Source organism: Aythya ferina, assembly GCF_964211825.1.
Source record: "Aythya ferina genome assembly, chromosome: 28".
Taxonomy (NCBI): Eukaryota; Metazoa; Chordata; class Aves; order Anseriformes; family Anatidae; genus Aythya; species Aythya ferina.
Genome location: NC_140325.1, coordinates 1,068,166 through 1,096,155, shown reverse-complemented (window position 1 = coordinate 1,096,155; position 27,990 = coordinate 1,068,166). Strand labels below are relative to the sequence as shown.

The 27,990-nt window shown below is 61.1% G+C and overlaps 1 protein-coding gene across 2 annotated transcripts in view; it reads left to right on the top strand.

Moving 5' to 3' along the window:
- The window catches only part of LRP1 (LDL receptor related protein 1), an 89,097-nt gene extending 63,311 nt beyond the window's left edge, over positions 1 to 25,786 (top strand). The window contains exons 38-89 of one of the 2 annotated variants that reach the window (XM_084499868.1): positions 65 to 191; positions 443 to 594; positions 738 to 862; positions 1,815 to 2,186; positions 3,389 to 3,578; positions 3,945 to 4,149; positions 4,272 to 4,464; positions 4,892 to 5,017; positions 5,121 to 5,249; positions 5,732 to 5,851; positions 6,524 to 6,637; positions 7,094 to 7,243; positions 7,401 to 7,535; positions 8,048 to 8,164; positions 8,392 to 8,520; positions 8,692 to 8,814; positions 9,117 to 9,257; positions 9,342 to 9,529; positions 9,765 to 9,948; positions 10,158 to 10,243; positions 10,590 to 10,709; positions 11,075 to 11,262; positions 11,480 to 11,685; positions 11,925 to 12,113; positions 12,357 to 12,505; positions 13,009 to 13,102; positions 13,527 to 13,643; positions 13,752 to 13,871; positions 14,428 to 14,550; positions 14,900 to 15,025; positions 15,268 to 15,384; positions 17,129 to 17,235; positions 17,472 to 17,604; positions 17,974 to 18,093; positions 18,530 to 18,652; positions 18,876 to 19,019; positions 19,102 to 19,236; positions 19,488 to 19,607; positions 19,865 to 20,136; positions 20,224 to 20,402; positions 20,650 to 20,756; positions 20,952 to 21,068; positions 21,459 to 21,635; positions 22,005 to 22,145; positions 22,234 to 22,407; positions 22,487 to 22,648; positions 22,855 to 23,029; positions 23,398 to 23,502; positions 23,755 to 23,819; positions 24,026 to 24,113; positions 24,294 to 24,438; positions 24,741 to 25,786. In XM_084499868.1, coding sequence (XP_084355994.1) covers positions 65 to 191; positions 443 to 594; positions 738 to 862; positions 1,815 to 2,186; positions 3,389 to 3,578; positions 3,945 to 4,149; positions 4,272 to 4,464; positions 4,892 to 5,017; positions 5,121 to 5,249; positions 5,732 to 5,851; positions 6,524 to 6,637; positions 7,094 to 7,243; positions 7,401 to 7,535; positions 8,048 to 8,164; positions 8,392 to 8,520; positions 8,692 to 8,814; positions 9,117 to 9,257; positions 9,342 to 9,529; positions 9,765 to 9,948; positions 10,158 to 10,243; positions 10,590 to 10,709; positions 11,075 to 11,262; positions 11,480 to 11,685; positions 11,925 to 12,113; positions 12,357 to 12,505; positions 13,009 to 13,102; positions 13,527 to 13,643; positions 13,752 to 13,871; positions 14,428 to 14,550; positions 14,900 to 15,025; positions 15,268 to 15,384; positions 17,129 to 17,235; positions 17,472 to 17,604; positions 17,974 to 18,093; positions 18,530 to 18,652; positions 18,876 to 19,019; positions 19,102 to 19,236; positions 19,488 to 19,607; positions 19,865 to 20,136; positions 20,224 to 20,402; positions 20,650 to 20,756; positions 20,952 to 21,068; positions 21,459 to 21,635; positions 22,005 to 22,145; positions 22,234 to 22,407; positions 22,487 to 22,648; positions 22,855 to 23,029; positions 23,398 to 23,502; positions 23,755 to 23,819; positions 24,026 to 24,113; positions 24,294 to 24,438; positions 24,741 to 24,881 — 7,585 coding nt within the window. In that variant the 3' untranslated portion in view covers positions 24,882 to 25,786. The remainder of the gene's footprint in view (positions 1 to 64; positions 192 to 442; positions 595 to 737; positions 863 to 1,814; positions 2,187 to 3,388; positions 3,579 to 3,944; positions 4,150 to 4,271; positions 4,465 to 4,891; positions 5,018 to 5,120; positions 5,250 to 5,731; positions 5,852 to 6,523; positions 6,638 to 7,093; positions 7,244 to 7,400; positions 7,536 to 8,047; positions 8,165 to 8,391; positions 8,521 to 8,691; positions 8,815 to 9,116; positions 9,258 to 9,341; positions 9,530 to 9,764; positions 9,949 to 10,157; positions 10,244 to 10,589; positions 10,710 to 11,074; positions 11,263 to 11,479; positions 11,686 to 11,924; positions 12,114 to 12,356; positions 12,506 to 13,008; positions 13,103 to 13,526; positions 13,644 to 13,751; positions 13,872 to 14,427; positions 14,551 to 14,899; positions 15,026 to 15,267; positions 15,385 to 17,128; positions 17,236 to 17,471; positions 17,605 to 17,973; positions 18,094 to 18,529; positions 18,653 to 18,875; positions 19,020 to 19,101; positions 19,237 to 19,487; positions 19,608 to 19,864; positions 20,137 to 20,223; positions 20,403 to 20,649; positions 20,757 to 20,951; positions 21,069 to 21,458; positions 21,636 to 22,004; positions 22,146 to 22,233; positions 22,408 to 22,486; positions 22,649 to 22,854; positions 23,030 to 23,397; positions 23,503 to 23,754; positions 23,820 to 24,025; positions 24,114 to 24,293; positions 24,439 to 24,740) is intronic. The other variant, XM_084499869.1, reaches the window with a different exon arrangement.
- Positions 25,787 to 27,990: the final 2,204 nt, after the last annotated feature.

The window sequence follows — 27,990 nt, the reverse complement described above, 5'->3', positions numbered from 1 at the left end:
TGTTTCGTCCAAGGCTGCCACTGCTGGCCGGCCGTGTGATCACGTCCCTGTCACCCTCCCACAGGTACCTGTTCTGGACAGAGTGGGGGCAGTACCCCCGCATCGAGCGGTCCCGCCTGGATGGGACCGAGCGCATGGTGCTGGTCAACGTCAGCATCAGCTGGCCCAACGGGATATCCGTCGACTATGAGGTACGGCAGCCATCCAGAGCCGACCCAGGGCCTGGCGAGGATTGCTCAGGGCCTGCAGGAAGGGTCTCAGCAGCTGGGCCTCTGGGGGACCTGGCTGCCCTCCCCAGGGTGCTGGAGGCTCCTCTCTAGCATAAGGGAAATGGTCCAGGGTGGTCTTCCAAACCCTAGGGCCTTCTGCCAGGTGCGGTGGGAGGTGTAGAGCGTGTCTTAGGGTCTGTGCCCTTGTGTTGCTGACTGGGCTGGTTCCTCAGGATGGGAAGCTGTACTGGTGCGATGCCCGGACCGACAAGATTGAGCGAATTGACCTGGAGACGGGAGAAAACCGTGAGGTTGTCCTGTCCAGCAACAACATGGACATGTTCTCGGTGTCTGTCTTTGAGGACTACATTTACTGGAGTGACAGGTATGGCTCCTGGCTGGCCCCGTGGTGCTGGGGGTGCTCTGGGCACTGGCTTCACAAGGCAGACAAGGGGAACTGGGGATGCTGGGGGGCAGGTTCGGAGCAGAGCCCCACGTCACTTGCTCAGCGACTCTCTCCTTTTTTAGGACTCATGCAAACGGCTCCATTAAAAGAGGCAGCAAGGACAATGCTACTGAATCGGTGTCCCTGCGGACGGGGATCGGTGTGCAGCTCAAGGACATCAAAGTCTTCAACCGGGCCAGGCAGAAGGGTAGGTCAGGGAGCTGAGTGCCCTGCTGCAGCACCGCTCAGCACCCGCTGCTGCCTGGGCTGGGTACAGCAGGCAGATGCGAGGTGGGAGAAAGAAACAAACAGGCTGCTGTGTCCTCGAGAAAGGGCATGTGGAAGAAAAATGCAGTGGGCTGAGCCCTCTTCACCTGCTTCCTCTGGGAGCAGGGGCAGAGGTGCAAAGCTGCTGAGTGGGAACTCGGGTGGAGTGGGAAGTCCTGCAGAAAAGGATTTAGGGGTCCTGATGGATGAGAAGCTGGACGTGAGCTGGCAGCGTGCGCTTGCAGCCTGGAAGGCTGACTGTATCCTGGGCTGCATCAACAGAGGGAAGGGCAGCAGGGAGAGGGAAGTGATTGTTCCCCTCTACTCTGCACCTGGAGCACTGCGTGCAGGCCTGGGGCCCCCAGCACAAGAAGGATGTGGAGCTCTTGGAACAGGTCCAGAGGAGGGCCACTAAGATGATCAGAGGGCTGGAGCACCTCTCCTCTGCAGAAAGGTTGAGGGAACTGGGCTTGTTTAGCTTGGAGAAGAGAAGGTTCCAGGGAGACCTCATTGCGGCCTTCCAGTACTTGAAGGGAACATATAAACAGGACAAGGAACACCTGTCTATATGTGTTAATAGTGATAGGACACGGGGGAATGGTTTTAAACTAAGACAGGGGAAATTTAGTTTAGATATTAGGAGGAAGTTTTTTGCTCAGAGGGTGGTGAGGCACTGGAACAGGTTGCCCAGAGAGGCTGTGGATGCCCCATCCCTGGAGGCATTCAAGGCCAGGCTGGATGTGGCTCTGGACAGCCTGCTCTAGTGGTTGGCAACCCTGTCCAGAGCAGCGGGGTTGCAACTAGATGATCTTTAAGGTCCTTTTCAACCCAGGCCATTCTGTGATTCTGTGATCTCCCTCACAGTCCTCTGAGCTCCCCTCTCTTCTGCCCAGGCACCAACATCTGTGCCCAGAACAACGGGGGCTGCCAGCAGCTCTGCCTGTTTCGGGGTGGGGGGCAGCGGACGTGCGCCTGTGCCCACGGCATGCTGTCTGAGGACGGCGTGAGCTGCCGGGACTACGACGGCTACCTGCTGTACTCGGAGCGCACCATCCTCAAGAGCATCCACCTGTCGGATGAGAACAACCTCAACGCGCCCATCAAGCCCTTCGAGGATGCAGAGCACATGAAGAACGTCATCGCCCTGGCCTTCGACTACCGTTACGGCTCCAAGGGCAGCAACCGCATCTTCTACAGCGACATCCACTTCGGCAACATCCAGCAGATCAATGACGACGGCACGGGACGCAAGACCATTGTGGAGAGTGAGTGTCCCAGGGCATCTGCCCTCAGACCCCTTTTCTGCTTTCTCCTGAACACCCTCTTACTTCACCCAAGCATTTGTTTTCCTGTTCATGTTCCTTGGTGCTTTTGAGAGGTATTTTGAGTGACGGTTGTTAAGAGTTCAGATGGGAAATTTTCTACTGGAGCCTGTAGAAGTGGCAGCAGCCTCTTCTGTGGTAGAGGACGTGGATGCAAGGAGCAGTTGCAGAGCTTGTTCTGGCAAGGAAAGCATATCACGAGGCTTAGGCGTGCATGTGGGTGTGCTTTGCTCTAGAAACAAGACACTGCAGCAAATCTGGGATCTGCTCTATGTTTGCACTTCACTTCCAAGACAGACCCATCAAGGCTGAGCAAACCTTGCCACAGCCTGGCCCTGTCTTCACCTCAAAGCCCTTGGTTTGCACTTGATTAGTTTTATTGGCTCCTACAGCTGTTGAAAAGACTGTCTGTTGCTCTGCATCGCTAGGGAAAACCTCCAGCAAGGGTTATAAATGTGCTCACTAATGACTGTATTTACATTTGGCACTCGAGATAGCTTTTATTACTGAGATCAGGAGAGCAGGTCCCGTCTTTTGTAGCCGGTTCATTAAGCCTTTTGTTGATCATTAATGGGGAGGAAGGATGGGTGTGCAGTTCAAGTTTATCTCGTCACCTCTGGGCCTCGGTTCTCCCGTCCCTAGCAGTGGGAGCAGACACTGTGAGTGAGTTTCTGAGCACCGCAGCATCGGATTGCAGGGAGAAGGAGACCGGAAGCAAGGCCAGCCCCTGTGGGCAAGACGGGTAGAGCCCTGGCTTGAAAGCCAAGCTGAAGTCTTTGTTTCAACATAGGTGAATGTTCCTCAGCCTTCTGACAAGGAGATGTAGCTACCTGATCTGTAGCAAAGCTCTGCTCAGGAGTCTCCTGAAGCCTTCTGGGACCTTGGTTCACTTGCATGTCCAACCACCAGCCCAGTCCTGCTGAGTTCCCTCTTTATTGCCCTGCGCTGTTGCACTGGTGCAGTGCTAACAAGCAGCCAGTGCCTCTGAGGGATTTTTTGGGGTGTAATGAAAAGCAGTAAGTCCAGGCTGCCACATCTGAGCATCATGGTTGGCACTGGCTGCGTGGAAGGAGCCTTGCAGGAGCAAGGGGCTGGAGGCAGTCCTGGGCCAGAGGCTCACCCTTGCCTGTCCTCTCCCCCTGCAGATGTGGGCTCGGTGGAGGGGCTGGCATACCACCGCGGCTGGGACACACTGTACTGGACGAGCTACACCACCTCCACCATCACCCGCCACACCGTGGATCAGAGCCGCCTGGGGGCTTTCGAGAGGGAGACGGTGATCACCATGTCAGGAGACGATCACCCCCGTGCCTTTGTGCTGGATGAGTGTCAGAAGTGAGTGGTGGCGTCACCCCAGCCGGGTCTGTCAGCCCCCAGGGTCCGCGTGGCCCCGAGGACCCCTGCAGGTCCAGGGACCCAGACCCCTCCTGCAGGACAGGCGCTGGCTCCCAGCAGGGCACATCAGACCCCAGGAAAGAAAGGCCCTGTCCCTCCCTGCATATCCCAGTACAGGGAGTACCGCGCTGTCCAGCTGGTGATTGTGTCTTCGTTCATCCCCCTCCTACCCCCTCTATGTGGGGATAATGTCCCCATCTATCCCAAAGCCCCTGGAAACCCCTAGGCAGCAGGGGGGCGGGTTGAGCCGAACATGTGGCAGAGAGCTGAGGTTTGCAAAGGTGTTCTGTGTCCCTTCTCTTCCAGCCTGATGTTCTGGACCAACTGGAACGAGCAGCACCCCAGCATCATGCGTGCCACCCTGTCTGGTTCCAATGTCCTCATAATCATTGACCAGGACATACGGACACCCAATGGGCTGGCCATTGACCACAGGGCTGAGAAGATCTACTTCTCTGACGCCACTCTGGATAAAATCGAGCGCTGTGAATATGATGGCTCCCATCGCCACGTGAGTCCAGACCTGCCAGGGATTGGGGATGAGGGTGAAGGGTGCTGGAGCGGTCGGGGCAGTGCTGGGGTTTGTCCTGTAGCCAGGTTCCTTCGTGCTCATATTTTGCCGATGTCTGGCAGGTGATCCTGAAATCGGAGCCCGTGCACCCCTTTGGCCTGGCTGTCTATGGCGATTACATCTTCTGGACAGACTGGGTGCGCAGGGCTGTGCAGCGAGCTAACAAGTACGTGGGCACTGACATGAAACTTCTGCGCGTGGACATCCCCCAGCAGCCCATGGGCATCATCGCCGTGGCCAATGACACCGACAGCTGTAAGGACACCCCACACCCTACCCGTCACCCCCTGGCCTCGCCACTGTGTGCCCGTTTGCTGCCTCTGCCCCTACAAGCCTCAGGCCTCTGCCCCCCTCCCCTGCACTTCTCATCCCCCTGCCAAACAGCTCTGCATCTCCACCCCTTCTGTCCTGTGACTGTCCCTTGTTGACCCTCATGCCCGAGGCATGTCCATCTCCAAGCCCAGTGCAGGCTGGAGAGGGAATTTTCCCCACGAGTGCCTTTCCTAGAACATCCTCCTTGTAAGCTCTGGGGAGACTGGCTGCCCCCAAACACGTGCATCCCCCCATAGCCCCATTTGAAGGGCCCAGGGAGGAGCCCGCACCTTTCCTATCCCCCAGCAGGAAGGACAAGGGGAAGGGACTGCTGAGGCTGTCCCTGGTGTGACTGCTCTGTCTCTCCTAGGTGAGCTGTCCCCGTGCAGGGTGAACAACAGTGGCTGTCAGGACCTCTGCCTGCTGACACCCAAAGGACATGTCAACTGCTCCTGCCGTGGCGAGCGCGTCCTGCAGGAGGATTTCACCTGCAAAGGTGGAGGGGAGGTGGAAGCTGGCAGCTGGTGGGATGGGAAGGGGTGGAGGAAGAGGGGCCCTGCTCCTCCTGGCAGAGCTGACTCTCCTCGCACTCTCCTCAGCTCTGAACTCCACCTGCAACATGCATGATGAGTTTGAGTGTGGCAACGGCGACTGCATCGACTTCAGCCGGACCTGCGATGGCGTGGTCCACTGCAAGGACAAGTCAGACGAGAAGCAGTCCTACTGCAGTAAGGTTCCTCCTCTTGCTGCTTTGCTCGTACACATGCATGCGCACAGGCACCCTGCTCGAGCTGTCAGCTCCACCAGGCAAAGAGTGCTGGGGCTCCTGGGTGCCGTGGATGGGCGTCTTCTCGTGTCTCTCTGGTGCTCTTCATCCCTTTTGCCCTCCCAAGGCTGGGACCAGCCAGGCTTTAAGGGCTCCAGAACTTTCTTCTGAGGGCAGGGGGGCACAGGTGGAGAGGGGGACACCTGGAGCCATCCTGGTGGGGTTTACAGCAACCTTATTCTGACAGCAACCCTTGCTCTGCAGCCGGAGGATCTCTGCTGGGCAAAGGCCAAGCTTAACCCAGTGATGTTGCCAGGACAGCGCAAGGGAATCTGTTTCCTAATCATGCTTGTGCAGTTTCTCCTCTGCTGAAGGTCCCAAGTCACTGACAAGCCCAGCCGCTCTGGCTCTCCCTTGGTGCTCACCATCCTTTCTCTCTCGCAGGCAGCCGCAAGTGCAAGAAGGGCTACCTGCACTGCATGAACGGGCGCTGCATCGCCAGCCGCTACTGGTGCAACGGCGTGGATGACTGCGGGGACAACTCGGACGAAGTGCCCTGCAACAGTAAGCAGGCTGCCTGGCTCCCTGCCAGGGCTCCGTCAGCTGTCTGGGACAGGGACAGAGGCGTCGGGAAAGGGTTACCTTCAGCTTGACAGGATCAGAGCAGAGCTGGGGCTTGATGGAGAGTCGAGGTCTAAGTCATACTTCCACTGCACCGCTTTGTCAGATTCATTCCCTGATAGCTGGGAGGAAGAACTCCCATAAACGGCAGCGCAACGCCCAGAGCTATGTGAAAATAGTGGTTTGATATCTGGGGAGAACACGAGGCAGAGGCAAGGTGCAGCATCACTGCTCACCACTTCTGCACTCCTGAGAAAAGGGCACACAAGCACACCAAGGGCAGCATCCGTTCGGAGCTGCAGCTTTGTAGGAGCCTGTGCTTGCTTTAGAACTGCCTGCAGAGGTTATGCTCATCTCTGAGCCTGCCCAGGCCTGCTAGCGAAAGGCCAGCTCAGCAGACGAGTTCAGATGTGGCAGGTGGAGTTTGTGAGCCAGAAGGGAGCCAGGTCTCCATCAAGAGGGGACATAGACCTGGGAGTGCAGGATCGATGGTCTGTGGCTGTGCTGGGCAGGGTGTGTGCGTGCACGCCTGCAGTGAGCGTGGAGTGGGGTGGCTGTGCATGCTGGGTCCCCATCCCAGCCTCATCTTCTGTGGGGGCTTCCCCCTCATTGCAGAAACCAGCTGTGCTGCTACCGAGTTCCGCTGCCGGGATGGGACCTGCATTGGGAATTCAAGCCGCTGCAACCAGTTCATCGACTGTGAGGACGCTTCGGATGAAATGAACTGCAGTGAGTGCCCTGACTGTGCCCTGTTGTTCCTGCTGCCTCCCCAGCTCTGGCCTGCTGTCGCTTCTTTGGAGATGCTTCCACCCTCTGGGTCTGTGGGCTGGGGTGCCGGGGCCCTGTATTGCCTTGTGGTCTACAGGAAAGGTGCTGAGTCAGGGCAGGAGTGAGCTCCTGATTCCCACCCACCAGTAGAGGCTTGCCCAGATTATCCCCTCTGCTGGGAGCCACCCTAGTCCCTGTCACTTCAGCCCACCTGCATGCTGCTCAGCCTCTCACCACCCCACAGCCATCAGAAGAGCCTTGCGAGGTGCCAAGAGCCAGTGTTGTTCCAGCAGCTCGGGGCTCTGAGCCGGGGGTCAGAGGATACCCAGTGCCAATGTGGGGCACACAGGGCTTATGCTGGCAGCAGGAGCTGGAGCTGAGGGCCGTCAGCAGGGCTTGTGTTGTGCTTTCTTGCAGCCGCCACTGACTGCAGTGGCTACTTCAAGCTGGGGGTGAAGGGGACCACGTTCCAGAAGTGCGAACACACCTCCCTGTGCTATGCACCAAGCTGGGTGTGCGACGGAGCAAACGACTGTGGAGACTACTCAGACGAGCGCAACTGCCCCGGTGAGAGCAGTGGGGCAAGGAGTGGGGAGTGCAGGCTGGGCTCCGGCCCCAGATGCGGGCGTCTCACGGTTTCTCCAGCCAGATGCTCCCTTTGGGGTCCCACCAGGCAGCAGGGGCTTGTGCCACCATGCTTATGGACGTTTTCTTCCCAAACCAGGTGGGAGGGAACCCAAATGTCCAGCCAATTACTTTGCCTGCCCAAGCGGGAGGTGCATCCCCATGACTTGGACTTGTGACAAAGAGGACGACTGCGAGAATGGAGAAGACGAGACTCACTGCAGTGAGCGGCAGGGTGGGGAGAGCAAGGGTCTCTGGGGCTGTTGCATGGGGTGGCAAGAGCAGGCACAGCAGACGGGGAAGCAGGAACCTCTCCTCTCTCCAAGATCCCTTGGCCAAGAACCAGATTCCAGATTCTTCCTCTTTGTGGTCTTATTCCACAAGCACAGACTTAACCGTGACCAAAACAAATGTCCTTGCACGTTTCTTTGCTCAGCAGATGCATGTATCCATAGTGACTTTAAGGGTGCCCAGTTACAGCTCATTTGAGTGATGTTTTTTGTTCCAACCTCCCTAAACAAACCTCCAACAATACCCAGGAACTGGGAACCCGCCCCCCCTCCAGCTCCAGAGCAGGGAATCCCACATCAGTCCTGCCCCAGCGTGGTGTGGGGGCACTGACAGGTCTGGGCAGCAGGATTGCCAGCACCAGCTCTAGCACCCAGCTGGCTCAGCCTGGCCACGTGCTGCTGCTGTGTCCATCCTGCTGCATTGCCCCAGCTCTGAGCCCCTCCTCTCCTCTCCCAGACAAGTTCTGCTACCCCGTGCAGTTCGAATGCAACAACCACCGCTGCATCTCCAAGCTCTGGGTGTGTGATGGGGCAGATGACTGTGGGGATGGCTCCGACGAGGACAGCCGCTGCCGTGAGTCTCTCCAACCCCTGCTCTGACCTCCCCGTCCCTGCCCACCATGTTGCCCCGTCCCTGAGCACTCCCACCTCTGCCGTTCCTTCTCCCACACCTGCCCTCCCGCTCCATGATCCTCGCTGCTCTCCTGGATTCCCTGCTTTGGGGCACCCTGGAACATGAGGGCACATAGCCCAAGAGCGCAGGCCCTCCAGCAGCTTTCTTCCCACTTGTCCCTTCTCCAGGGCTGACAACCTGCAGCACAGGATCCTTCCAGTGCCCGGGCAGCTATGTCTGCGTGCCAGAGCGCTGGCTCTGTGATGGAGACAAGGACTGTGCAGATGGAGCTGACGAGACCCTCGCTGCTGGCTGCTGTGAGTCCTCAGATGACTGCGTGCATGGTGGGGCCAGGGATGGAGCTGGGGAGGAGCACAGCTGCCTTGGGGGCTCAACCCCACCACCTGGGGCTGAGGGAGCAGCATGGCCTGCCCCTAGGGCTGCCGGAGGTGTGGGGAGCAGGGGCTGACAGCGGTGCCTCGTTGCAGTGTACAACAACACGTGTGATGAACGGGAGTTCATGTGCGGGAACCGCCAGTGCATTCCCAAGCACTTTGTCTGTGACCACGACGACGACTGCGGCGATGGCTCGGACGAGTCTCCAGAGTGCGGTAGGTGTCACAGAGTGGAGTGGGGGGATGTGAGCAGAGGGAGCGGGCAGATGCAGTGCCGGACAGCCACAGGAGAGCTGCCTTCTCCCCAGCCGCCCTGCAACGCACCTGCCCTGGTGCTGCATGTTTTTTGGAGAGGTCCAAAGCCACCCGCTTGGCCTCCTCCTTGTCCCAGTGCTGCTCCCCTATCCCCAGGCGAGCTGAGGGTTTGGGCACCCATGCTGCGGCTGTGCAGTGCCCTGCTCGCTGCTGACTGGCTCAGAGTGGTGGGGGACGCCTCCTGAGCCCGCTGTCACCTGCAGAGTACCCGACCTGTGGCCCCCATGAGTTTCGCTGTGCCAACGGCCGCTGCCTCAGCAACAGCCAGTGGGAGTGCGATGGCGAGTTCGACTGCCACGACCACTCGGATGAGGCGCCCAAGAACCCACGCTGCAGCAGCCCAGGTACCTGCAGGGGCCGGGGCTGGGGGAGCGGGGCTGCCCAGCTGCTCGTGCTTACGACTGCTTTTGCCTCTCTGCCCACTGCAGAGAACAAGTGCAACGACTCCTTCTTCCTGTGCAAGAACGGGAAATGCATCCCAGAGGCTCTGCTTTGCGACAACAACAATGACTGCGCGGACGGCTCGGATGAGCTCAACTGCTTCATCAATGAGTGCCTCAACAAGAAGATGAGTGGCTGTTCCCAGGAGTGTGAGGACCTCAAGATTGGGTACAAGGTAGGGGCCCGCTGGCCGGGTTGGGCAGCTGGAGCTGGAGCAATGCTCCCATGCTCCCTGCTTCCTCCACGGCCCTTGTAGCATGAGCATTGCTTCTGCCCTGCACCGCAGTGCACACGTGTGCACTTTCAGCTTGCGTCTGCGCGTGCTGTTCTGCCCGTGCCTGTGCCCATTTGTCCTGTGAGGTGCCCCTCGCCCCTGGCTGTGGCTAACAGCTCCTGGTTGCCTCCTGCAGTGCAGATGCCGTCCTGGGTTCCGGCTGAAGGATGACGGGAAGACGTGCATTGACATCGATGAGTGCTCCACCACCTACCCCTGCAGCCAGAAGTGCATCAACACTCTGGGCAGCTTCAAGTGCCTATGCATAGAGGGCTACAAGCTCAAACCTGACAACCCCACCAGCTGTAAAGCTGTCACAGGTGAGCGGGGTTTAGAGGCAGGGATGCTGTTGTGGCAGCAGCGGGATGCTGCAAGCACTGGAGTTGGTCGCAGTGCTCTGGAGGTGAAGCAGCTGCACCTGCCTCGTGGAGGAGAGCCAGGACACGCAGGGCACAGGGGGAAGCGGCTCCGTGTGCCTGCCCTTGTGCCACTGGCTCACCCCTGATGCATCTCCTGATCCCCCGTGCAGATGAAGAGCCCTTCCTCATCTTTGCCAACCGGTACTACCTTCGGAAGCTCAACCTGGACGGCTCCAACTACACACTGCTCAAGCAGGTGCGGAGCAGGAGGGGGGCACCAGCCTGCGGGGCTGGGGTCTGCAGCTGGGGCTTGGAGGGGGTCCAGCACACACAAAATCTCCCAGCCCGCGAGTCTGGGCTCCTGCCTTCCTGCACTGATAACGGGCCCTGTATAAACAATGGCTCTCGCTGTGAATATACACGGGGTCCTGTGTAAACAGCAGCTCTTCAGTAGCAGACCTTTATAAGGCAGGGTCTACACAAGTCTGTGGGTGCTTTTAACTTTGCTCAGGGACTGGGAGCTGTGGCTGGGGGCTCACTAAAGCCCCTGACACCCTGTGCTAGCAGGTGGAATGGTTTCAGTGCTTTTCCCTTCCTCCCAGGGCCTGAACAACGCAGTGGCTCTGGATTTTGACTATCGGGAGCAGATGATCTACTGGACAGACGTCACCACGCAGGGCAGCATGATCCGCCGCATGCACATCAATGGCAGCAATGTTCAGGTGGGGGACAGAGGCAGCCCCCACGCTGCAGCTCCCTCCCTGTTCCCTGTAGGGGCCCAGGTTGGCCGCAGTGTCACCAGGGAAGGGGACACAAACCCTGTCATAGGGTCACCACAGGTTCCTACAAGGTTCACACATGTTCTTACAAGACCTCCACAGGATGTTTTGCAGCACCATCCCAATCAGATGGGCTCTGTGCTGCCCCAAAGCAGTGGTCAGGGAGGGGTTGGGGGAAGAAAGGAGCGAAGAAAGGGAACTGAGCAGGAGCCGTGCGCTGGGGAATGGGGATGTTGTGGCCATTCCTGGCCCAGGGAAGGACCTGGTTCTGCCTGTCCAGGCCCTACTTCTCCATTTTCACTCGACAGGTTCTTCACCGCACTGGCCTCAGTAACCCCGATGGGCTGGCAGTGGACTGGGTGGGAGGCAACCTGTACTGGTGTGACAAAGGTCGGGACACCATCGAAGTGTCCAAGCTCAACGGCGCCTACCGCACGGTGCTGGTGAACTCGGGCCTGCGCGAGCCCCGGGCGCTGGTGGTGGACGTGCAGAACGGGTGAGAGCCTCCGGGACCTTCCCCTCTACCCAGGGCTGGGGCTAGGGGCCTCTCTGCCACCTTGTTGCTGGGGCCAGGGCCTTCTCTCCTGTCCTCCAGGACACCTGGCTGCTTCTCCCTCCCCGGCACCCCCATGCCCACGCGACAGGCAGAGCGTGACCACTGCTCTGGCTTGTGCAGGACTCAACCTTGCTCTGCTCTTCTCTTTCCCTCCCAGTTACCTGTACTGGACGGACTGGGGTGACCACTCCCTGATTGGGAAGATTGGCATGGATGGCACCAACCGCAGCGTCATTGTTGACACCAAGATAACGTGGCCCAACGGCCTCACCCTCGACTACATCAACAGTCGGATCTATTGGGCTGATGCACGGGAGGACTACATTGAGTTTGCCAGCCTCGACGGCTCCAACAGGCACACGGGTGAGAGCTGGGGCTCCTCTGGGCCCTCGGGGGATGTTAGGATTGGGCTTGGGGGTGTGGAGTCAGGATTCTGGAGTGGGGTCCCCACTTCCAGCAGCTCCTCCATGCATTTAAGCAAGTGAAAGCGTTTGCCCCCTAGCAGAGCTGACCCTGCGGAGAGGCTGTGCTGTGTGGGGCTGTGGGCACAGTGGGAGGGCTGGGGGCAGCCCCTTGCTGAGCCCACCCTCTCCCCCTTACAGTGCTGAGCCAGGACATCCCGCACATCTTCGCCCTCACCCTCTTTGAGGATTTCATTTACTGGACTGACTGGGAGACCAAATCCATCAACCGAGCCCACAAGACTACGGGTGCCAACAAGACCCTGCTGATCAGCACGCTGCACCGCCCCATGGACATCCACATCTACCACCCGTACCGCCAGCCCGACGGTGAGCCGCAGGCATGAGGGGGTGCGGGGGGGCCCTGGCTCTGCAGAGGAGCCCGGGGCAGCAGCGCAGGAGGGCCAGGGCAGGGCACAGGGTGCAAATGGAGACCAGGGGCTGCCAAGCTAGGAGAGGGGGTGCAAAAAAGGGATGTGTGTGGTGAGGAGGGGCTGACAGCTGGGGGGTTGTGCACCATTCGGGTCCTCCCCCTTGTTCTGACCTGCAGTTCTTTCCCTGCCATCTCCCCAGTTCCCAACCACCCCTGCAAGACCAACAATGCAGGCTGCAGCAACCTCTGCCTCCTCTCGCCGGGCGGGGGGCACAAATGTGCTTGTCCCACCAACTTCTACTTGGGCAGCGATGGCAAGACCTGCGTCTCCAACTGCACAGCCAGCCAGGTAACAACCAGCCTGCCTGTGGAGATGTCCCCATGGCAAGCGTGTGCCTGGGCTTGCACACACATTGCTCTTGCGAGGTTTTCTATCTTGCTCCAGCAGCAGCAGCAGCTGCGGCTCCGTGCGAGCACTGGTGCAGGCTCCGTGCATCGGGTGGTGGCATTGCACATGCCTTCTCCTGGTGTGGGCAACACCTCCCTCCTGTGGCACTTCCCAGCACATACAGACTGCAGCTCCTGGGGTGTCCGAGGGGAGGGAGGCAGCTCTGGAAGGACGCTGCCTGTCCGCCGTCCTCCCCAAACCCCAGAGGCTGTGGAGGGTGGACTCGGGGTGGAGAGCTTAGGACAGCTTGGGGCACTGAGGTACAGGAGTGTCTGGGAAGGGATGGCACGGAGGTCAGGGCCCTTGGCAGAGGGGGTGCCCTGGGGACAATGCCACCTGGGGCCTCCGTTCCTGTCTGGGGTCAACATCTGAGCTGCTTTCACAAGCTTGTTCCTCTTTCGCAGTTTGTCTGCAAGAATGACAAATGCATCCCTTTCTGGTGGAAATGCGACACCGAGGACGACTGCGGGGACCGTTCGGATGAGCCTGAGGACTGCCGTGAGTGCTGAGGGGGCTGCAGGCAGCCCACCACGTCCCAGCTCCCTGGCTGTGCTACCTGGCCCTTTGAGGGCACTAACAGCCCCACAGCACCTCCGTGCCAGCCAGAGCAGCCGGGCTCTGCTTCCACAACTGGTCCTTGAAAACCCTGCTGCTGTCCTGGCTGAGGGACAGCACTGGCGAAGGGGAAGATTACCCTGTTAATGGAGCCTGGAGCATAAAAATTCACTTTCCCTGCCTAAGGTGTAGCCCGATGGGAGACAGCAGCCAGCTGCTGCTCACTTTGCAGCCATCAGGGCCCAGCGTTCTGCATGCTGGTTGCTGAGTTCTTGCAAAGGGACCCAAAGGGGAAAGAGGGGGAGGTTAAGGTTTGCCCTGAAGATGTTCCCCAGAGATGTTTCACCCCGTCCTCCTCTCCCCACAGCTGAGTTCAAGTGCAGACCAGGGCAGTTCCAGTGCTCCACTGGGATCTGCACCAACCCAGCCTTCATCTGTGATGGAGACAATGACTGCCAGGACAACTCGGACGAGGCCAACTGTGGTAGGTTCCCCACCCCACCTCGTGGTCCTCAAACCCCAGCAGGGCTGCAGCACCCCATTAGAGCAGAGATGCTGGCTCTGCTTCTGATGGTGCGACCTCTCTTCCCAGATATCCACGTGTGTCTGCCCAGCCAGTTCAAATGCACCAACACCAACCGCTGCATCCCCGGCATTTTCCGCTGCAACGGTCAGGATAACTGTGGTGACGGCGAGGACGAGAAGGACTGCCGTGAGTGGGGAGCTGTTTAGCCTTTAGGATGGGGAACCTACATGGGGCAGGGGTGAGGAGTGCTGCATCAGATCTGTGTCTTGGGGTGTTGCCTTTACCAGCAGAGTGGCTTTCTGGGTGATCCTACCCCTGGGCATGGAGCTTTGTCCTTACCCTGCTCTGCTTAGAGTTTCTGACCACTGTCACCCTGCAGCCCCTACTGACGCTGCTATGTGCTAGTAGAAACCAAATCCTTACCTCCCTCAGAGTGTCAAGTTCAGTATTTGCCATGGCTTTGCACTGAGCCTTCTGCACGGCTGAGGGATCTTGTTGCTTCCCTGCCTTATCTCCCTGCAGCTGCTCTGTCCCAAGGAGCAGTGGAGCCCTTTGGGGCCATCAGAAGGCATTTTTCCCCATCCCTCCTGTGCACATGGTCACCAAGGAGGCCTGGGTGCTTTGCTTTGATTCCTAGAGCATCTGTGTGCCTCTCTGCACTGTGGGGTGGTTTTTGTGGGGTAGTGGCTGGCAGAGCCCTGCCTGCCCTCTGCCTCTCCTGATTCTGCCTCTCCCCTTGCAGCGGAGGTGACCTGTGCCCCCAACCAGTTCCAGTGTGCCATCACCAAGCGCTGCATCCCCCGTGTCTGGGTGTGTGACCGGGACAACGACTGCGTGGATGGCTCCGATGAACCCGCCAATTGCAGTAAGCAGCCTGCGGGCAGAGGGCTGGGTGGCTCCAGGCACTAGGAGCTCCGCTGTGGCCCGTCGCCTGTGTGCATCTGCCTGCGGGAGCTGGGTCCCTGCTCAGTCCCAGCAGAGCTGCAGGTGCTGTGGGCAGTGGGTGATGTGGCTCTGCCTGGATCTGTCCCATCGAGATGTTCCTCTCAGAGGGACTGCGTCAACGGGTGGCATCCTGCCCCGTCTGTACCATGCAGGGGTGCTGCACGCAGCTCCGGGCTGCAGGGACGAGGCGTTCGGGAAGGAAATGTGACTGGGCAGTGCCGATGCCATCTCCCCTCCCCATATGCATGTCATCTTGTTTCTCCCCCCAGCACAAATGACTTGTGGTGTGGATGAATTCCGGTGCAAGGACTCGGGCAGGTGCATCCCAGCGCGCTGGAAGTGTGACGGGGAGGATGACTGTGGGGATGGGTCCGATGAGCCTAAGGAGGAATGCGGTGAGCAAGGGCCGGGGAGACCAACCCTTAGGGTGCCTCGTGTCCTCCCATTCCTGATTGCCCTGGGTGTTGGGGACATTTTATCTATTCATTTTCCTAAATTGTGTGGGCGAGGCTGGGTCGGAGGGAGGCTTCTGGTGTGGCTGCCCAGCAGCGAGCAGCGCTGCCTGCCCTGCTAACAGGCACACCTGCTCCCGTTTGTGCAAGTGGGTGATGCTGATGCCTGTCCCTATTTCCCCCAGATGAACGCACCTGCGAGCCCTACCAGTTCCGCTGCAAGAACAACCGCTGCGTGCCAGGGCGCTGGCAGTGCGACTATGACAACGACTGCGGGGACAACTCGGATGAGGAGAGCTGCAGTACGTGCCACTCACCAACTTTCGCTAGCCCTGCAGAGGGGGCAGTGCAGGTCCCCCCAGCCCTCTACCTGCTAGTGACCCAGCTGCCACATGGGGAGAGAGCCATGGCCTGGCTGGGGGCTGGTACCTGGGGAGCCCTGGGAGCAGCCTTCTGCCCTTGGGTGGAAGCCTTCTGGCCCCACAGGTCTGGATAATTTGGTCCCGGGTGCTCCTTGCTGCACTGGGGAGAGGCCAGAAGTGGCAGCAGGTGAAAGGCATGGGGCGAAGCTCAGCACCCTCTTGGGGTGGCAGTGTCCTGCCCATCGTGTGGTCACACTCGCCTGCTGGACATCACCGTGGTGGAGCAGGGCTGGCTGTGGAGCAGCTTGGCTTTATGCCATCACCTTGTGCTTTGGCTCCAGCTTGGCAGGCAGTGCCCATTGAGGTGGTTTGCGAACACCCTGCCCTCTTGAGGGGAGATGTGGTCTGTCTGGGACAGTCTGGACCCAAACCACAAACCTGGTCTAACGGTGCAGGAAGACAGCAGGTTTGGAGAAGCTGTGGCTGCCCCTTAATGAGCAGCAGCCACTTGTTTTTTGAGCTGTGCCAGCGCTGTCCTGTTGAGCAGCAGGGGACCGTGACTGTCTGTGGGGGTGACACAGTCCTTGGGGTGCTGTGGGCAGCCAGGAACCCCGTCCCTTCCCTCCAGAGCCCAGTGGGACAGCACTGGGGTCTGCAGATGGCCCCGTGGGCCCTGGCAGACCCAGCCCCCTCTTCTGCCACCCCAGGCCACCCACACGTTCCTGTCTCCCTGAAGCCTCTAGGCTGTATTTTTTTTTTTCTTTTTTTGTTGCTTTCACGTCGTGTTTTTGAGTTTGTGCCATTTCACTTCATCTTATGTTTTTCTCCATTTTCACACTGTCGTTATGGGGCGCTCAGAGGTAGGTTCCTGCCAAAATCTTTTAATTCCATGTGCAGCCTCTTTCAAATAAAATGAAGACAGTAAGTTCCAGGTGAGGGCAGAGGGGTTAGGACTGAACCAATCCAGGTGGATTTACAGAGCATCAGCACCAGCACATCCCTCCACTGGTTCCGTGGGCAGGATGGGTCCAGTCCTGCTCCCTGGCACCACTGGGACCCACGCATGGCTTGTTCTTGGCCCCAAAACCTGTGCCCGTCTGCCCCCCTCTACTCTGCCTGTACACCCCCTGCCCCTAAATCTGCTCCTATCGGCTTCTGCTCTCCCAGCCTGCTGGGATGTCTGCCCTGACGCGTCCCGCACCACTGGGGAGGGGACAGGTCCCAAGAGCCATCCCTGGCAGGACACCGCACTGTGCCGTGGTCCTGCAGATCAGCTCGGTGCCAGCTGCCGGCCCAGTGGGGTGCTCTGTCCCCACCACCCTGCGAAGTGGCTGCACAGGCATGCGGGCTCTGCCAGGCCTGGCCAGGGCTCCGCTGTGTCCCCTCCTGCAGCAGCGCCCTGGGGGGAATGGTGTGAGGACCAGGCACGGCAGGGAGCTGCCACGGCCGGGTCTGTGTAGCTGTGGCGTTTCCCCTGTGGACCCCATTCCCTGCAGGGAGCCCTGGGCTGGAGCTGGGCAGGGGTCTTGGCTCTGCTCATTGACTGCGTGCCCACCCTCTCCCCAGTGCCATGGCACCAAAGAGTTTTCCTATCGTCCCGTTCCCCCCCCGACAGTCAGCTAGGGTGCCCTGCCACCCCTGCAGCCTGTGCTCAGGGGCACTCCCCCTTCTTGTCTGTCCCCAGCACCTCGGCCCTGCTCAGAGAGCGAGTTCTCGTGTGCCAATGGCCGCTGCATCGCAGGCAGGTGGAAGTGCGACGGGGACCACGACTGCGCGGATGGCTCCGATGAGGTATGGTGCTGGGGGCGGGCTCTCTGCCGGCACCCCCAACTCCCTGCCTGCATCTGGGAGCGGGGCCACATCCTCCGGATCTGCCTCTGCCACTGGTCCCCCTCACGTTGCGAGGCATCCCCAGTACCTGGAGAGCCGGGGTCTGAGGGCCTGCTCCTGGCTGCAGCCACGGGGCAGGAGCCTGCCACGGTGCGGGCTGTCCCTGCTGACTGCTGTCCCCTGCCTTTCCGCTGCAGAAAGACTGCACACCGCGCTGCGAGTTTGACCAGTTCCAGTGCAAGAACGGGCACTGCATCCCCATGCGCTGGCGCTGTGATGCTGACGCCGACTGCATGGATGGCACTGACGAGGAAGACTGTGGCACTGGAGGTAAGGGTAGTGCTGCGCCGCTCCTCCTGCCCCCTTTGCTGGTCGTGCCCCCCACCCTGTGCCCCATATCCCTGTGGGGTGGTCGCAAGGCCTGTGACGGGGCTGCTGTCTGACCATGCTGTGGCTGTGGGGTTGGCAGCAGCAGTGCAGGAGCAGTATAGGTTGGCCATCACAGCAGGGTCCTGTCAAACACCAGATCTCCCCTCGGTGCTGGTGCCAGCACCACTAAGCCCAGTTCCAGTGGGGCGGGGGGGTCAGACATGTACGCAGCCCCCTCAGGGTTCCCAGCTGTGCTGGAAGCAGGAGGGGCAGCACCCGGACACTGCCGGCTCATGTGCGGCTTCCTTCCTGCCCCGTGCTGTCCTGCAGTTCGCACCTGCCCCCTGGACGAGTTCCAGTGCAACAACACGCTGTGCAAGCCCCTGGCCTGGAAGTGCGATGGGGAGGATGACTGTGGGGATAACTCAGACGAAAACCCCGAGGAATGCTGTGAGTGATGTTGCCTTGCCTTTCCCCGCTCCTGGTGTGTGGTCGCCCTGGCACCCGCCGGCCAGTGAAGGGAGGCATTGCTGGAGCTGGCTCGCTGCTGCAGGCACCCCGAGGGGCTTGGGCACCTCTCCTTGTCACCTCCAGCTGTGCCAGGAGGACAGGGTTGGGGGGAGGCTCTGCTCCAGAGCAGCCTTGCAGAGAGCTGGGGCTGGGGGAGGACAGGGCAGAGAGGCTGAGCCTTCCCGCAGCGCGGGCCGGCGACGGATGGTTGTCTTTGCTTCAGTCTCTTTGCTTTAGTCTCTGGAGCCTGCTCGCACCTGTGGGACAGGCCACTCTGGGATCGGGCAGAGGCCGAGCAGCAGCTTGTGACAAGTGTGACAGCCTGGCTATGGCGTCTCCTTTCACCGTCACCGTTTGTTTCTGTTTGCTGGTGCAGTGAAATTCCAGTGTCCCCCCAACAGACCGTTCCGCTGCAAGAACGACCGGGTATGTCTGTGGATCGGTCGACAGTGCGACGGCATTGACAACTGTGGAGACAACACGGATGAGAAGGACTGTGGTGAGTGCGGACTGGGTTGGCTGCTGTCCTCGGGCTGGTCCTCGCAGGGCCCTGGCTTCAACCCAGGCGATAGTGTTTGCTTCACCCCCCTCCTTCTTCCAAAAATCGGGAGGCGAGCGCTAGCATCCTGGGACCCTGCCCCGGCCACTCTCATCCCGTCACACCTGTGGGGCCGGGTGCCCAGGGCCGCAGAGTGTCACAGCTGCTGCCTGTGCTCCCACAGAGTCCCCCACGGCCAAGCCCAAGAGCTGCAGCCAGGACAAGAACGAGTTCCTGTGTGAGAACAAAAAGTGCATCAGCGCCAACCTCCGCTGCAACTTCTTTGATGACTGCGGAGATGGCTCAGATGAGAAGTCCTGCTCCCACGGTGCGTGGGTAGCTGGGGGTGCCGAGGGGGAATGCGAGGGGAGCTGTGGGGTGGTGGGTGCTGACCGCGTCTCCCACCACAGATCACAAGTCGTACGACTGCATGACCAACACCACCATGTGTGGAGATGAGGCCCAGTGCATCCAGTCGCAGCCCACCTCGTACTGCACATGCCGCAGAGGCTTTCAGAAGGTGCCAGACAAGAATTCCTGTCAAGGTACTTCCACCACTGCTGGGGAGCACTTGAGGTCTGGCTGTTGGGTTTACGGCTGGCTTTCACCCCTAAGATGCCCCTTAATATCCCTGGAGTGGCGGGGGTGTCAGGAACGGTGTCCTTGGGGCACTGGGGGAGAGATGGGGTCTCTGAGTCCTGCTAGCCCAGCACAGCTCCCAGAGAGGGCCTGAACCTGGCCTTGCTTGGAAACACCCTCCTGGTCCTCCCATGACCCCTAACTTCCCTCTGCCCAGATGTCAATGAGTGCCTGCACTTCGGGACCTGCTCCCAGCTCTGCAACAACACCAAAGGCTCCCATGTCTGCAGCTGCGCCAAGAACTTCATGAAGACTGACAACATGTGCAAGGCAGAAGGTTGGGGCTTGCACAAATCCTGAGCATGTCTTTATGTCTTCCAGCCCCCATTCCCTCTCCTTCTCCCCCGTATTCTCTGCCTCTTGGGGAGAATCCATCCCATCCTTCCTCCCAGGATGCTCAGCCTGGCCCTGTCAGGGGTCTCCTGTCCGTCTGTTTTTGCTAAAGGGGTGCTGAGAGACCCAGTCCCATGCCCCACTGTAGAGCCGGGCTGGCCCCAGGCTCCTGGTCCTGCACTAACAGCTCCTCCCTCGCAGGCTCAGAGCACCAAATCCTCTACATCGCGGATGACAACAAGATCCGGAGCATGTACCCCTTCAACCCCAACTCTGCCTACGAGCCGGCCTTCCAGGGTGATGAGAACGTGCGCATCGATGCCATGGACATCTACGTCAAGGGCAACAAAATCTACTGGACCAACTGGCACACGGGCAGGATCTCGTACTGCGAGCTGCCGGCCTCCTCGGCCGCCTCCACTGCTTCCAACCGCAACCGGCGCCAGATCGATGGTGGCGTCACCCACCTGAATGTGAGCTCTGTCCGCGCGTGGCAGGAGGCACGTGGCCAGGCTGCTGGGGTCCGGCCCTGACCCCTTCCTCCTTTCTGCCCTTCCCAGATCTCTGGGCTGAAGATGCCACGGGGTATTGCCATCGACTGGGTTGCTGGGAACATCTACTGGACGGACTCTGGGCGGGATGTCATTGAAGTGGCACAGATGAAAGGCGAGAATCGCAAGACGCTGATTTCAGGCATGATCGATGAGCCGCACGCCATCGTAGTTGACCCGCTTAGGGGGTGAGACTCGAGCCCTTTCTCACTTCCTCTCTACTCTGTCCTTGCCCCAGTCCCTTACCAATAAGCCCTCCGTGGTAGAAACTTCCTGTGCCCCATTGGTAGCGTGAGTTGTATCTGGAGTCGGCTAGCCCCTCAAGGATGGCGTTGGGAGAAGGCTGAGGATTTCTCCTCTGATGGGCTGTTGGACTGTTTTGCTCTTTCCCTCCTTACTCCTCCAATGAGAATGACCGGCCTGTGTCCTTCACAGGACCATGTACTGGTCAGACTGGGGCAATCACCCCAAGATTGAGACGGCCGCTATGGATGGGACACTGCGCGAGACCCTGGTGCAAGACAACATCCAGTGGCCAACAGGTGAATAAAAATGGGTACCAGGAGGGGCACAAGGGGTGGTAAGGGCCTTGGCATACAGCAGGGGGACACAGCTGAGCCCTGTGACTGGCGTGGATAGGGCATGAAGGCACAGCAGGGTGTTGGATGGCTCTGCTGGCCAGCAGGGGCTTGGGGTGGGCTACGGGCTTGTCCCTCACTGGGGTGTGTTTGCACCAGGCCTGGCCGTGGACTACCACAACGAGCGGCTGTACTGGGCTGACGCCAAGCTCTCCGTCATCGGCAGCATCCGGCTCAACGGCACTGACCCCGTTGTGGCCATTGACAACAAGAAAGGTGAGCAGCGCCCCGAGACGCCCTGGAGCAGCAGGGAAGAGGCTGACCTGGCCAAGGTCGATGTCCCTGGCTTGGGGTCCCACGAGGCTCCCTGGGGGCCCATGACCTGGCTTGTGACCTGGCTTGGAGCAGGACAATCCCCTAGCACTGATCAGGGATGCTCAGCAAACAGTAGTGAGCACAGATCTTACTCGTTAAACGCTCCACAGCAGGACCAGAGTCTGTTGTGACACTGCTGTTCCCCCCGCTGCCCGCCTTGTACAGGGTGGGAGGCCCTAGCCCAAAATCCATCCAAAATCCATCATCCCTGTCCAAGGCAGCGACTGGCCAGCTGTGCTGTCAGCTCCTGAGCCACCTCTTACTGCTCGTGTCCTCTCTTCGCTTCCCCAGGGCTGAGCCATCCCTTCAGCATTGACATCTTTGAGGACTACATCTATGGTGTCACCTACATCAACAACCGCATCTTCAAGATCCACAAGTTCGGGCACAAGTCTGTCACCAACCTGACGTCAGGCCTCAATCACGCCACCGACGTTGTGCTCTACCACCAGTACAAGCAGCCGGAGGGTGCGTGTCGGGCCCGAGGCCCTTGGTCTGGGGCAGGATGCGTCCTTTCTGGCACAGAAAGGACAAGGGGAGCACTGGCAGAGGACTCAGCATTTGTTGAGCAGTTTACAAGGCCAGGGTGGGAGAATGGGGGCCCTTTGGTTGGCAAAGCAGGGGGTTCACGTGGGACAGGGGTTACCCAGGCGCACTGGAAAGCTGTCGGTTGGTGACCTGAAGGCACTGGGAGATGGGGTGAAACGGGGCTTGGGCAGCTGTGCGGTGCCACCGGGTGTCCTCAGGCCGCTGGCTCAGCAGGGGCTGTTTGCCAGGAGGGTGCCAGGACAGCTTGCCGTGCCTCAGCCCACGTCGTCCCTTCTGTCCTCCCCACAGTGACCAACCCTTGCGACCGTAAGAAGTGCGAGTGGCTCTGTCTGCTGAGTCCCAGCGGCCCCGTCTGCACCTGCCCCAACGGCAAGCGCCTGGACAACGGCACCTGCGTGGTCATCCCCTCGCCCACCGCCTCTGCCGTCGGTAAGTGGTCCCACGGGCCAGGAGGAGGCTGGGGGCTGCCCCAGGGCGGCACAGCACGGCCCCACTCACCTCCCACCCTCGCCCCCAGTGCCCACCACCGACACCTGCGACCTGGTGTGCCTGAACGGGGGCAGCTGCTTCCTCAATGCCCGCAAGCAGGCCAAGTGCCGGTGCCAGCCGCGCTACAACGGCGAGAAGTGCCAGATCAACCAGTGCTGGGACTACTGCCAGAACGGGGGCATGTGCGCTGCCTCCCCGTCAGGTGAGGGCTGCTGCGGGGGCCGGGCTGGTCCTGGGTGGACGGGCCAGTGGAGCAGCGCCCTGACAGCTCTTCTTCTCAGGCATGCCAACCTGTCGCTGTCCCACTGGCTTCACGGGGCCCCGGTGCAACCAGCAAGTGTGCACTGACTACTGCCTCAACAACGGCAGCTGCACGGTCAACCAGGGCAACCAGCCCAACTGCCGCTGCCTGCCCTCCTTCATCGGGGACCGCTGCCAGTACCGTGAGTGCTGCTCGCGAGGGCGGCTGGGGACAGCACCCGGGAATTGGGACTGCTGGGCACCGCTCTCCTGAGGAACGCTCTCCAGGGGTTGTGGGGCGGTGGGGTGCTCTGTGGGAGAGCAGGGTGGTGAGCAGCCTTGCAGTCGGTCTCAGGGGGGCCAGCGTGGGGCTGCTCCCCACCCACCCTGGCCCTACTATCCCCTGCAGGGCAGTGCTTCGACTACTGTGAGAACGAGGGTGTGTGCCAGATGACGGCCAGCGGCGTCAAGCAGTGCCGCTGCCCCCCGCAGTTCGAGGGCGCCCAGTGCCAGGAGAACAAATGCTCCCGCTGCCAGGAGGGCAAGTGCAGCATCAACAAGCAGAACGGAGAAGTGTCCTGCATGTACGTGCCAGGGCTGTTGAACTCAAAGGAGGGAGAGGGGTTGGGTGGGCACGGAGACCCAAGAAGGAACTTGTATCCTGTGGCTGGATCATCTGGGCACGGCCATGGCAGCGAGGTGCTGGTTCAGTAATTGAGGTCTGGCTGTGGAAGGGCAGCTCAGATCAGTGGGAGCCCTCAGGGTGATGGGACGCAGTGGTGGAGGGGTCTGCCCAGGCCCATCCTGGTGACCCAGCAGCCATGGGCATGGCACAGCACGGCCCTGCGCGGTGCCAGTGGGATGAGCCAGAAGAGTCCAGGGCACTGTGGGGCAGGTGCAGGGCAGAGGGGAGCTTGTGGGTGCCTGCGTGCTGATCCGCTCTGCCCCACAGCTGCCCTGATGGCAAGATAGCGCCCAGCTGCCTGACCTGTGATGACTACTGCATGCACGGCGGGACCTGCTCCATCAGCGACAAAACACAGCTGCCCGAGTGCCTGTAAGCAGAGCTGGGGGCTGGCCACGGTGCTTATTGGGGCTATGAGTGAGCCCCAAGGTCTCCAGGGAGGGTGAAGGATTGTTTTCTTGCCCCCTAAGCACAGGGAGCACATGACTGACAGACCCCAATCTGTGCCCCCCCCCCCTTTCCATCCACCCCTTGACCCACAGGTCTGTGCCCCACCTCTCCCCCCAATCCCCCCGCATGATGTCCTGCCCCCCGCTAACCCCGCTGCTCTCCCCACGTTCTCAGGTGCCCGGTGGGGATGACTGGGACGCGCTGCGAGGATTTCATCGTCAGCGAGCAGCAGAGCAACCGTACGTACAGCATGCCCTGCCGCGGGAGGCTCAGCCCCAGTGTCGGGGTCGGGAAGAGAAGCCTGTGCCCCCCTCCCAGCTTGGGGGGGTGCTCCTGAGCCCCATTCTCCGGGTGGGGATGGGGTGCTCCTGCTCCAACTCTGACCCATGGGGAGGGTGTCAGCTGCCACACACCTTGACCAGCACCCCCACCCCTTGTCCCGCAGGAACGGCCTCCATCATCATCCCCATCCTGCTGCTGCTGATCCTCCTCACCGTGGTGGCTTTTGTCTGGTACAAGTGGAGGATTAAGGGGTGAGTCGGGGCACTCCAGGGGTCCTGGGGGAATGTTACTGAGCTGAGATGGAAATCCCCGTGGCAAGGCTTGAAAAAGCCTTGGCTGCGTGGGACAAACAAGCAGGAGGGGCTGCTGGGGGGATCTAGGCCCCTTTCCTGCACCTTGCTCCCTGACCCCGTGTTTTGTGCCCTCCCCAGCGCCAAGGGCTTCCAGCACCAGCGGATGACGAACGGTGCCATGAACGTGGAGATCGGGAACCCCACCTACAAGATGTACGAGGGGGAGCCCGACGACGACGTGGGGGAGCTGCTGGACGCCGACTTTGCCCTGGACCCTGACAAGGTGCGGAGCAGGGTCTGCGTGGCTCAGAAAGGCCCTTGGGTGTGCAAGGCCAGCCCGAGGCAGGGCTGAGAGGGGGCTGCCCTCTGTGCAGAGGAGGTTGGGGGGCTCGGGGGCAGTTTGGGGACGGATGGTGACAGCCACAGCCTTGGCAGTGCCACACCACACAGCGCTGCTGCCAGTTCAGGCTTGCACCGAGGCCGTTGTGCCTGGCACCCTGGGGCGACGGTCCCCTCTGGGACCAGCTGTGCTGGGGAGGGGGTGTCTGTGCCCCCTCCTGACCTGCGCCCCATTCCTCTCCGCAGCCCACCAACTTCACCAACCCCGTCTACGCCACGCTGTACATGGGTGCCCACAACAGCCGCAACTCGCTGGCCAGCACAGACGAGAAGCGGGAGCTGCTGTCGCGGGGCGCAGACGATGACCTGGCGGACCCCCTGGCGTAGGGACGGCGCGGGGGCGAGGGGCCGCTGCTGGCCTGGCACAGACACCCATGGTGGAGGGGAGGGGGGGGGGCGGGCAGGGGGCGGGGGGGAGCCGAGAGCCACTGTATAAATGTACAAATGAAGGATTATTACTTTTCTATGTGAGCAGTATTATTACCTGTATATTCCCCAGTACCTGGCCTCAGCGCCTCTTCGTTGCCAGATCCGGCTTTGGTTTATTTGAAATTTCTTGACATCGGGGGCCCCCCCCTCCCTTCCCCCGCTACCCCCTGTGTCCCCCCCCTTCCCCGCACGGGCTACGGCAGCGGGCTTGGCGCAAAGGTCGCGGTGCCGGGACGAGGACGGCCAAGGACGAGCTCGCGGGGCCACCGCCACGAGGGCTGGCGGCGGACGGGGCAACCGCCGCAGGCGGCGAGGGCAGAGCGGGGCCCACGCCCACCCCAGCTCTCGGCTCCAGTCCCCCCCCACCCGCAGCCCCCCTGAGACCCCCTCTTTGCCCACCCCCCCCACGCTGCTCCCCTTTCCCCCCTTTCTCTCCGCTGCTCCCCAGCATCTCGGCCCCTTCTGGCTCTGCCCGACTGTTACAGGGGGACGGGGACGAAGCCCCCCCAGCCCCGCTGTGGCGCAGGGTCCCCCACCTCGCTCTGGCACCACCCCCACCTCGCCTGCTCTCCGACATGCACATTTTTTAACAGGAAAAAGAAAAAAAAAAAAACATAAAAAAAAAACAAACAAAACATGGAAATGACCTAGCTTTTATAGTAGAAATAAATAAACGCATGTGGGGGGAGGGCAGGGGGCAACCCCATCCTTTTATTGGGGGGAAATGTTTTAATAATTTTTGCTGGATTACTTTACAACTAAACAAAACAGATATTGTTATAAATAAAATTTGTAAAAACTGATGCGCAGGCTCCTGGTTGGTGGAAATGGGGGGGGGGGGGGAGTCGGGGGGACTGCGGGCACATCCTGCCGGGGCTGTGGCTGCGGGGGGGGGGAGGAGGGAGGGAAGGGGACTCGTGTGTGCCCCCCCGCTGCTTGAATGGGGGTCCCCGCTGCCGGGGGGGGTCCCAGCTCCCCGAGCCCCCCGGCGGGGCGCTGCGCCCCCCTCCTGCCGCCAGGTGGCGCCGCCGCCCTCGGGAACGGAGCTGGGGGGGGGAGAAATTGGGGGGAGCTGCGTGCCCCCCCCCCAGCGTTTGCAGCCCCCTGTGCAGACCTTCCCCCCTATCCCACCTTATTCTCCCCCCCCCCGATCCTCGCGGATCCTTCACTCCCCCCCCACGCGTGGGGAGCGGAGCAGGACAGAGGCGGCCGCGGCCCCCTCCCGGCCCCCCCCCGGCTCCGCCGCTGCCTTTGAAGGCCCCGAGCCCCGCTACAGGATCCGGCGCGGCCCGACCCTCAGATCTATTTCCATCCCGGCTCTTTGTTCACTTATCGGTTTCTTGTATCTCCTCCAGAGGTTTTTTTTTTTTTTTGTCCCCCGTTCCCCCCCCTTTTTTTTTTCTTCTTTTTCTTCCAATTTAATGCATATATATTTTTTAGCCCTTCGCTCGTCTCCCCTCGCCTTGCCCCTGCCCTTCCACAGCTCTTAGGGCTGTTACTTGGGTGGGAGAAGGGCTGGGGGGGGGGGGGGGGCTAGGGCCCTGCCTGAGACCCCTGGTGAGACTCCCGGGGGGGCACAGGCGAGGCTCCCAGGAGCAGGACAGGGGCTGGGGTCGGCCCCACGCAGCCCCCATCCACCCCAACCCCCCCCTTGGCCGGGGGGGCGAGGCAGGGGGCGAAAGCAGCATCCAGGGGACAGCACAGGGGTGCCCGGGGGGGGGGTCTGCTGTGGGGTCACAGGAGGAGATGGTGCTGGGGGGGTCCGAGGATGGACCCGAGGCAGGGCGAGGGCCTGGGAGCCCCAGTAGAGTGCTGGGTGCCCCCTGCCCAGGGCTGCTGGGTGGGGGGGCTGGCGAGGCTGGGGGGCTGCTAAAGGGAACGTATGGGGCTGGCGGGGGGCTGCATGGGGTGGGGGGGGTGCATGGGGTGCTGCCAGCAAGGCCACGCAGCCCAGGCTCAGGACCCTCTCCTGCCGCACCAGCGCTGCCCTCGCCTTTCTCTGGCGCTCGCCTTCATTCCGCTCCCTCTCCCTGTTCCTTGTTTCCCCTTTACCTTTTATTCATTTTGTCTCCACACGTACACGCGTTCCTGCAATGTCCCCCTCCATGTCCCCCCCCCCCAGCAGCCTGCGCTTGCCCCCCAGCCCTGCTGGTACCAAAGCCCCTGCCGGTGGCTTCCCGGGGAAGACAAGGAGATAATAACAGCGCTCACAGTGAGCGCAGCAATAACGGGCAGTGGGAGTGCTGGAGGGGGGTCCCTGCAGAGCTGGGGGGGGGAGGCGAGAACACCTGGGGGACCCTCTGTGAGCCTCGAGACCCCCAGAACCATGAGCACATGCGTGTGCAACTGCGTGCGTGGGTGCACATGCATGCACATCTGTATGGACGTGTGTGCACATGCATGCGCACCTGCATGCACATGTGTGCAAATCTGCGGGCACACGTGTGTCCAGCTGCAAGCACACGCGTGCACATCTGCGTGCACACACGGACTCACGCATGCAACATGGGATTCAACACGGGGCCTGTGGCCAGCCTGCAACGCTGGGGGGGGGGGTTGCAAAGGCTGCGGGGGGGGGCTTTGCACGCTCCAGGGTGTGCACGGCCCGGGGTGGCCGCGTGCTGGCACCCTGGGGGTGCAGGGGGGCTCCTGGGGGCTGTCCCCCCCCAACACTCCCTCCCGTAGGGGGGTCCCCATCCCTGCTGGGGGCTGGGGGGGGGCGAGAAGGGCGGGGGGGGTAGGCAGAAGGGAGGTGAGCAGGGGGGAGGTGGAGAGAGGGGTTACGCACGACCCCCCCCCCGCACCACCCCATGCGGTGACCCCCCCCCGGGAGAGCCTCTGGGGTGGCTTGGGGGGCACCGGAGCTGCTCCCCCCTCCCCGGGGCTGCTGCTGCCGCCCCTCGGTGCCGGTGCCGGTGCCGGTGCCCCCCCCCCTCCCGGGGCGAGGGGGGGGGTTGGGGGGGGGGGGGGGGCCGGGATTGGCGCTGCGCCGCGGAGGCGCCGCCCG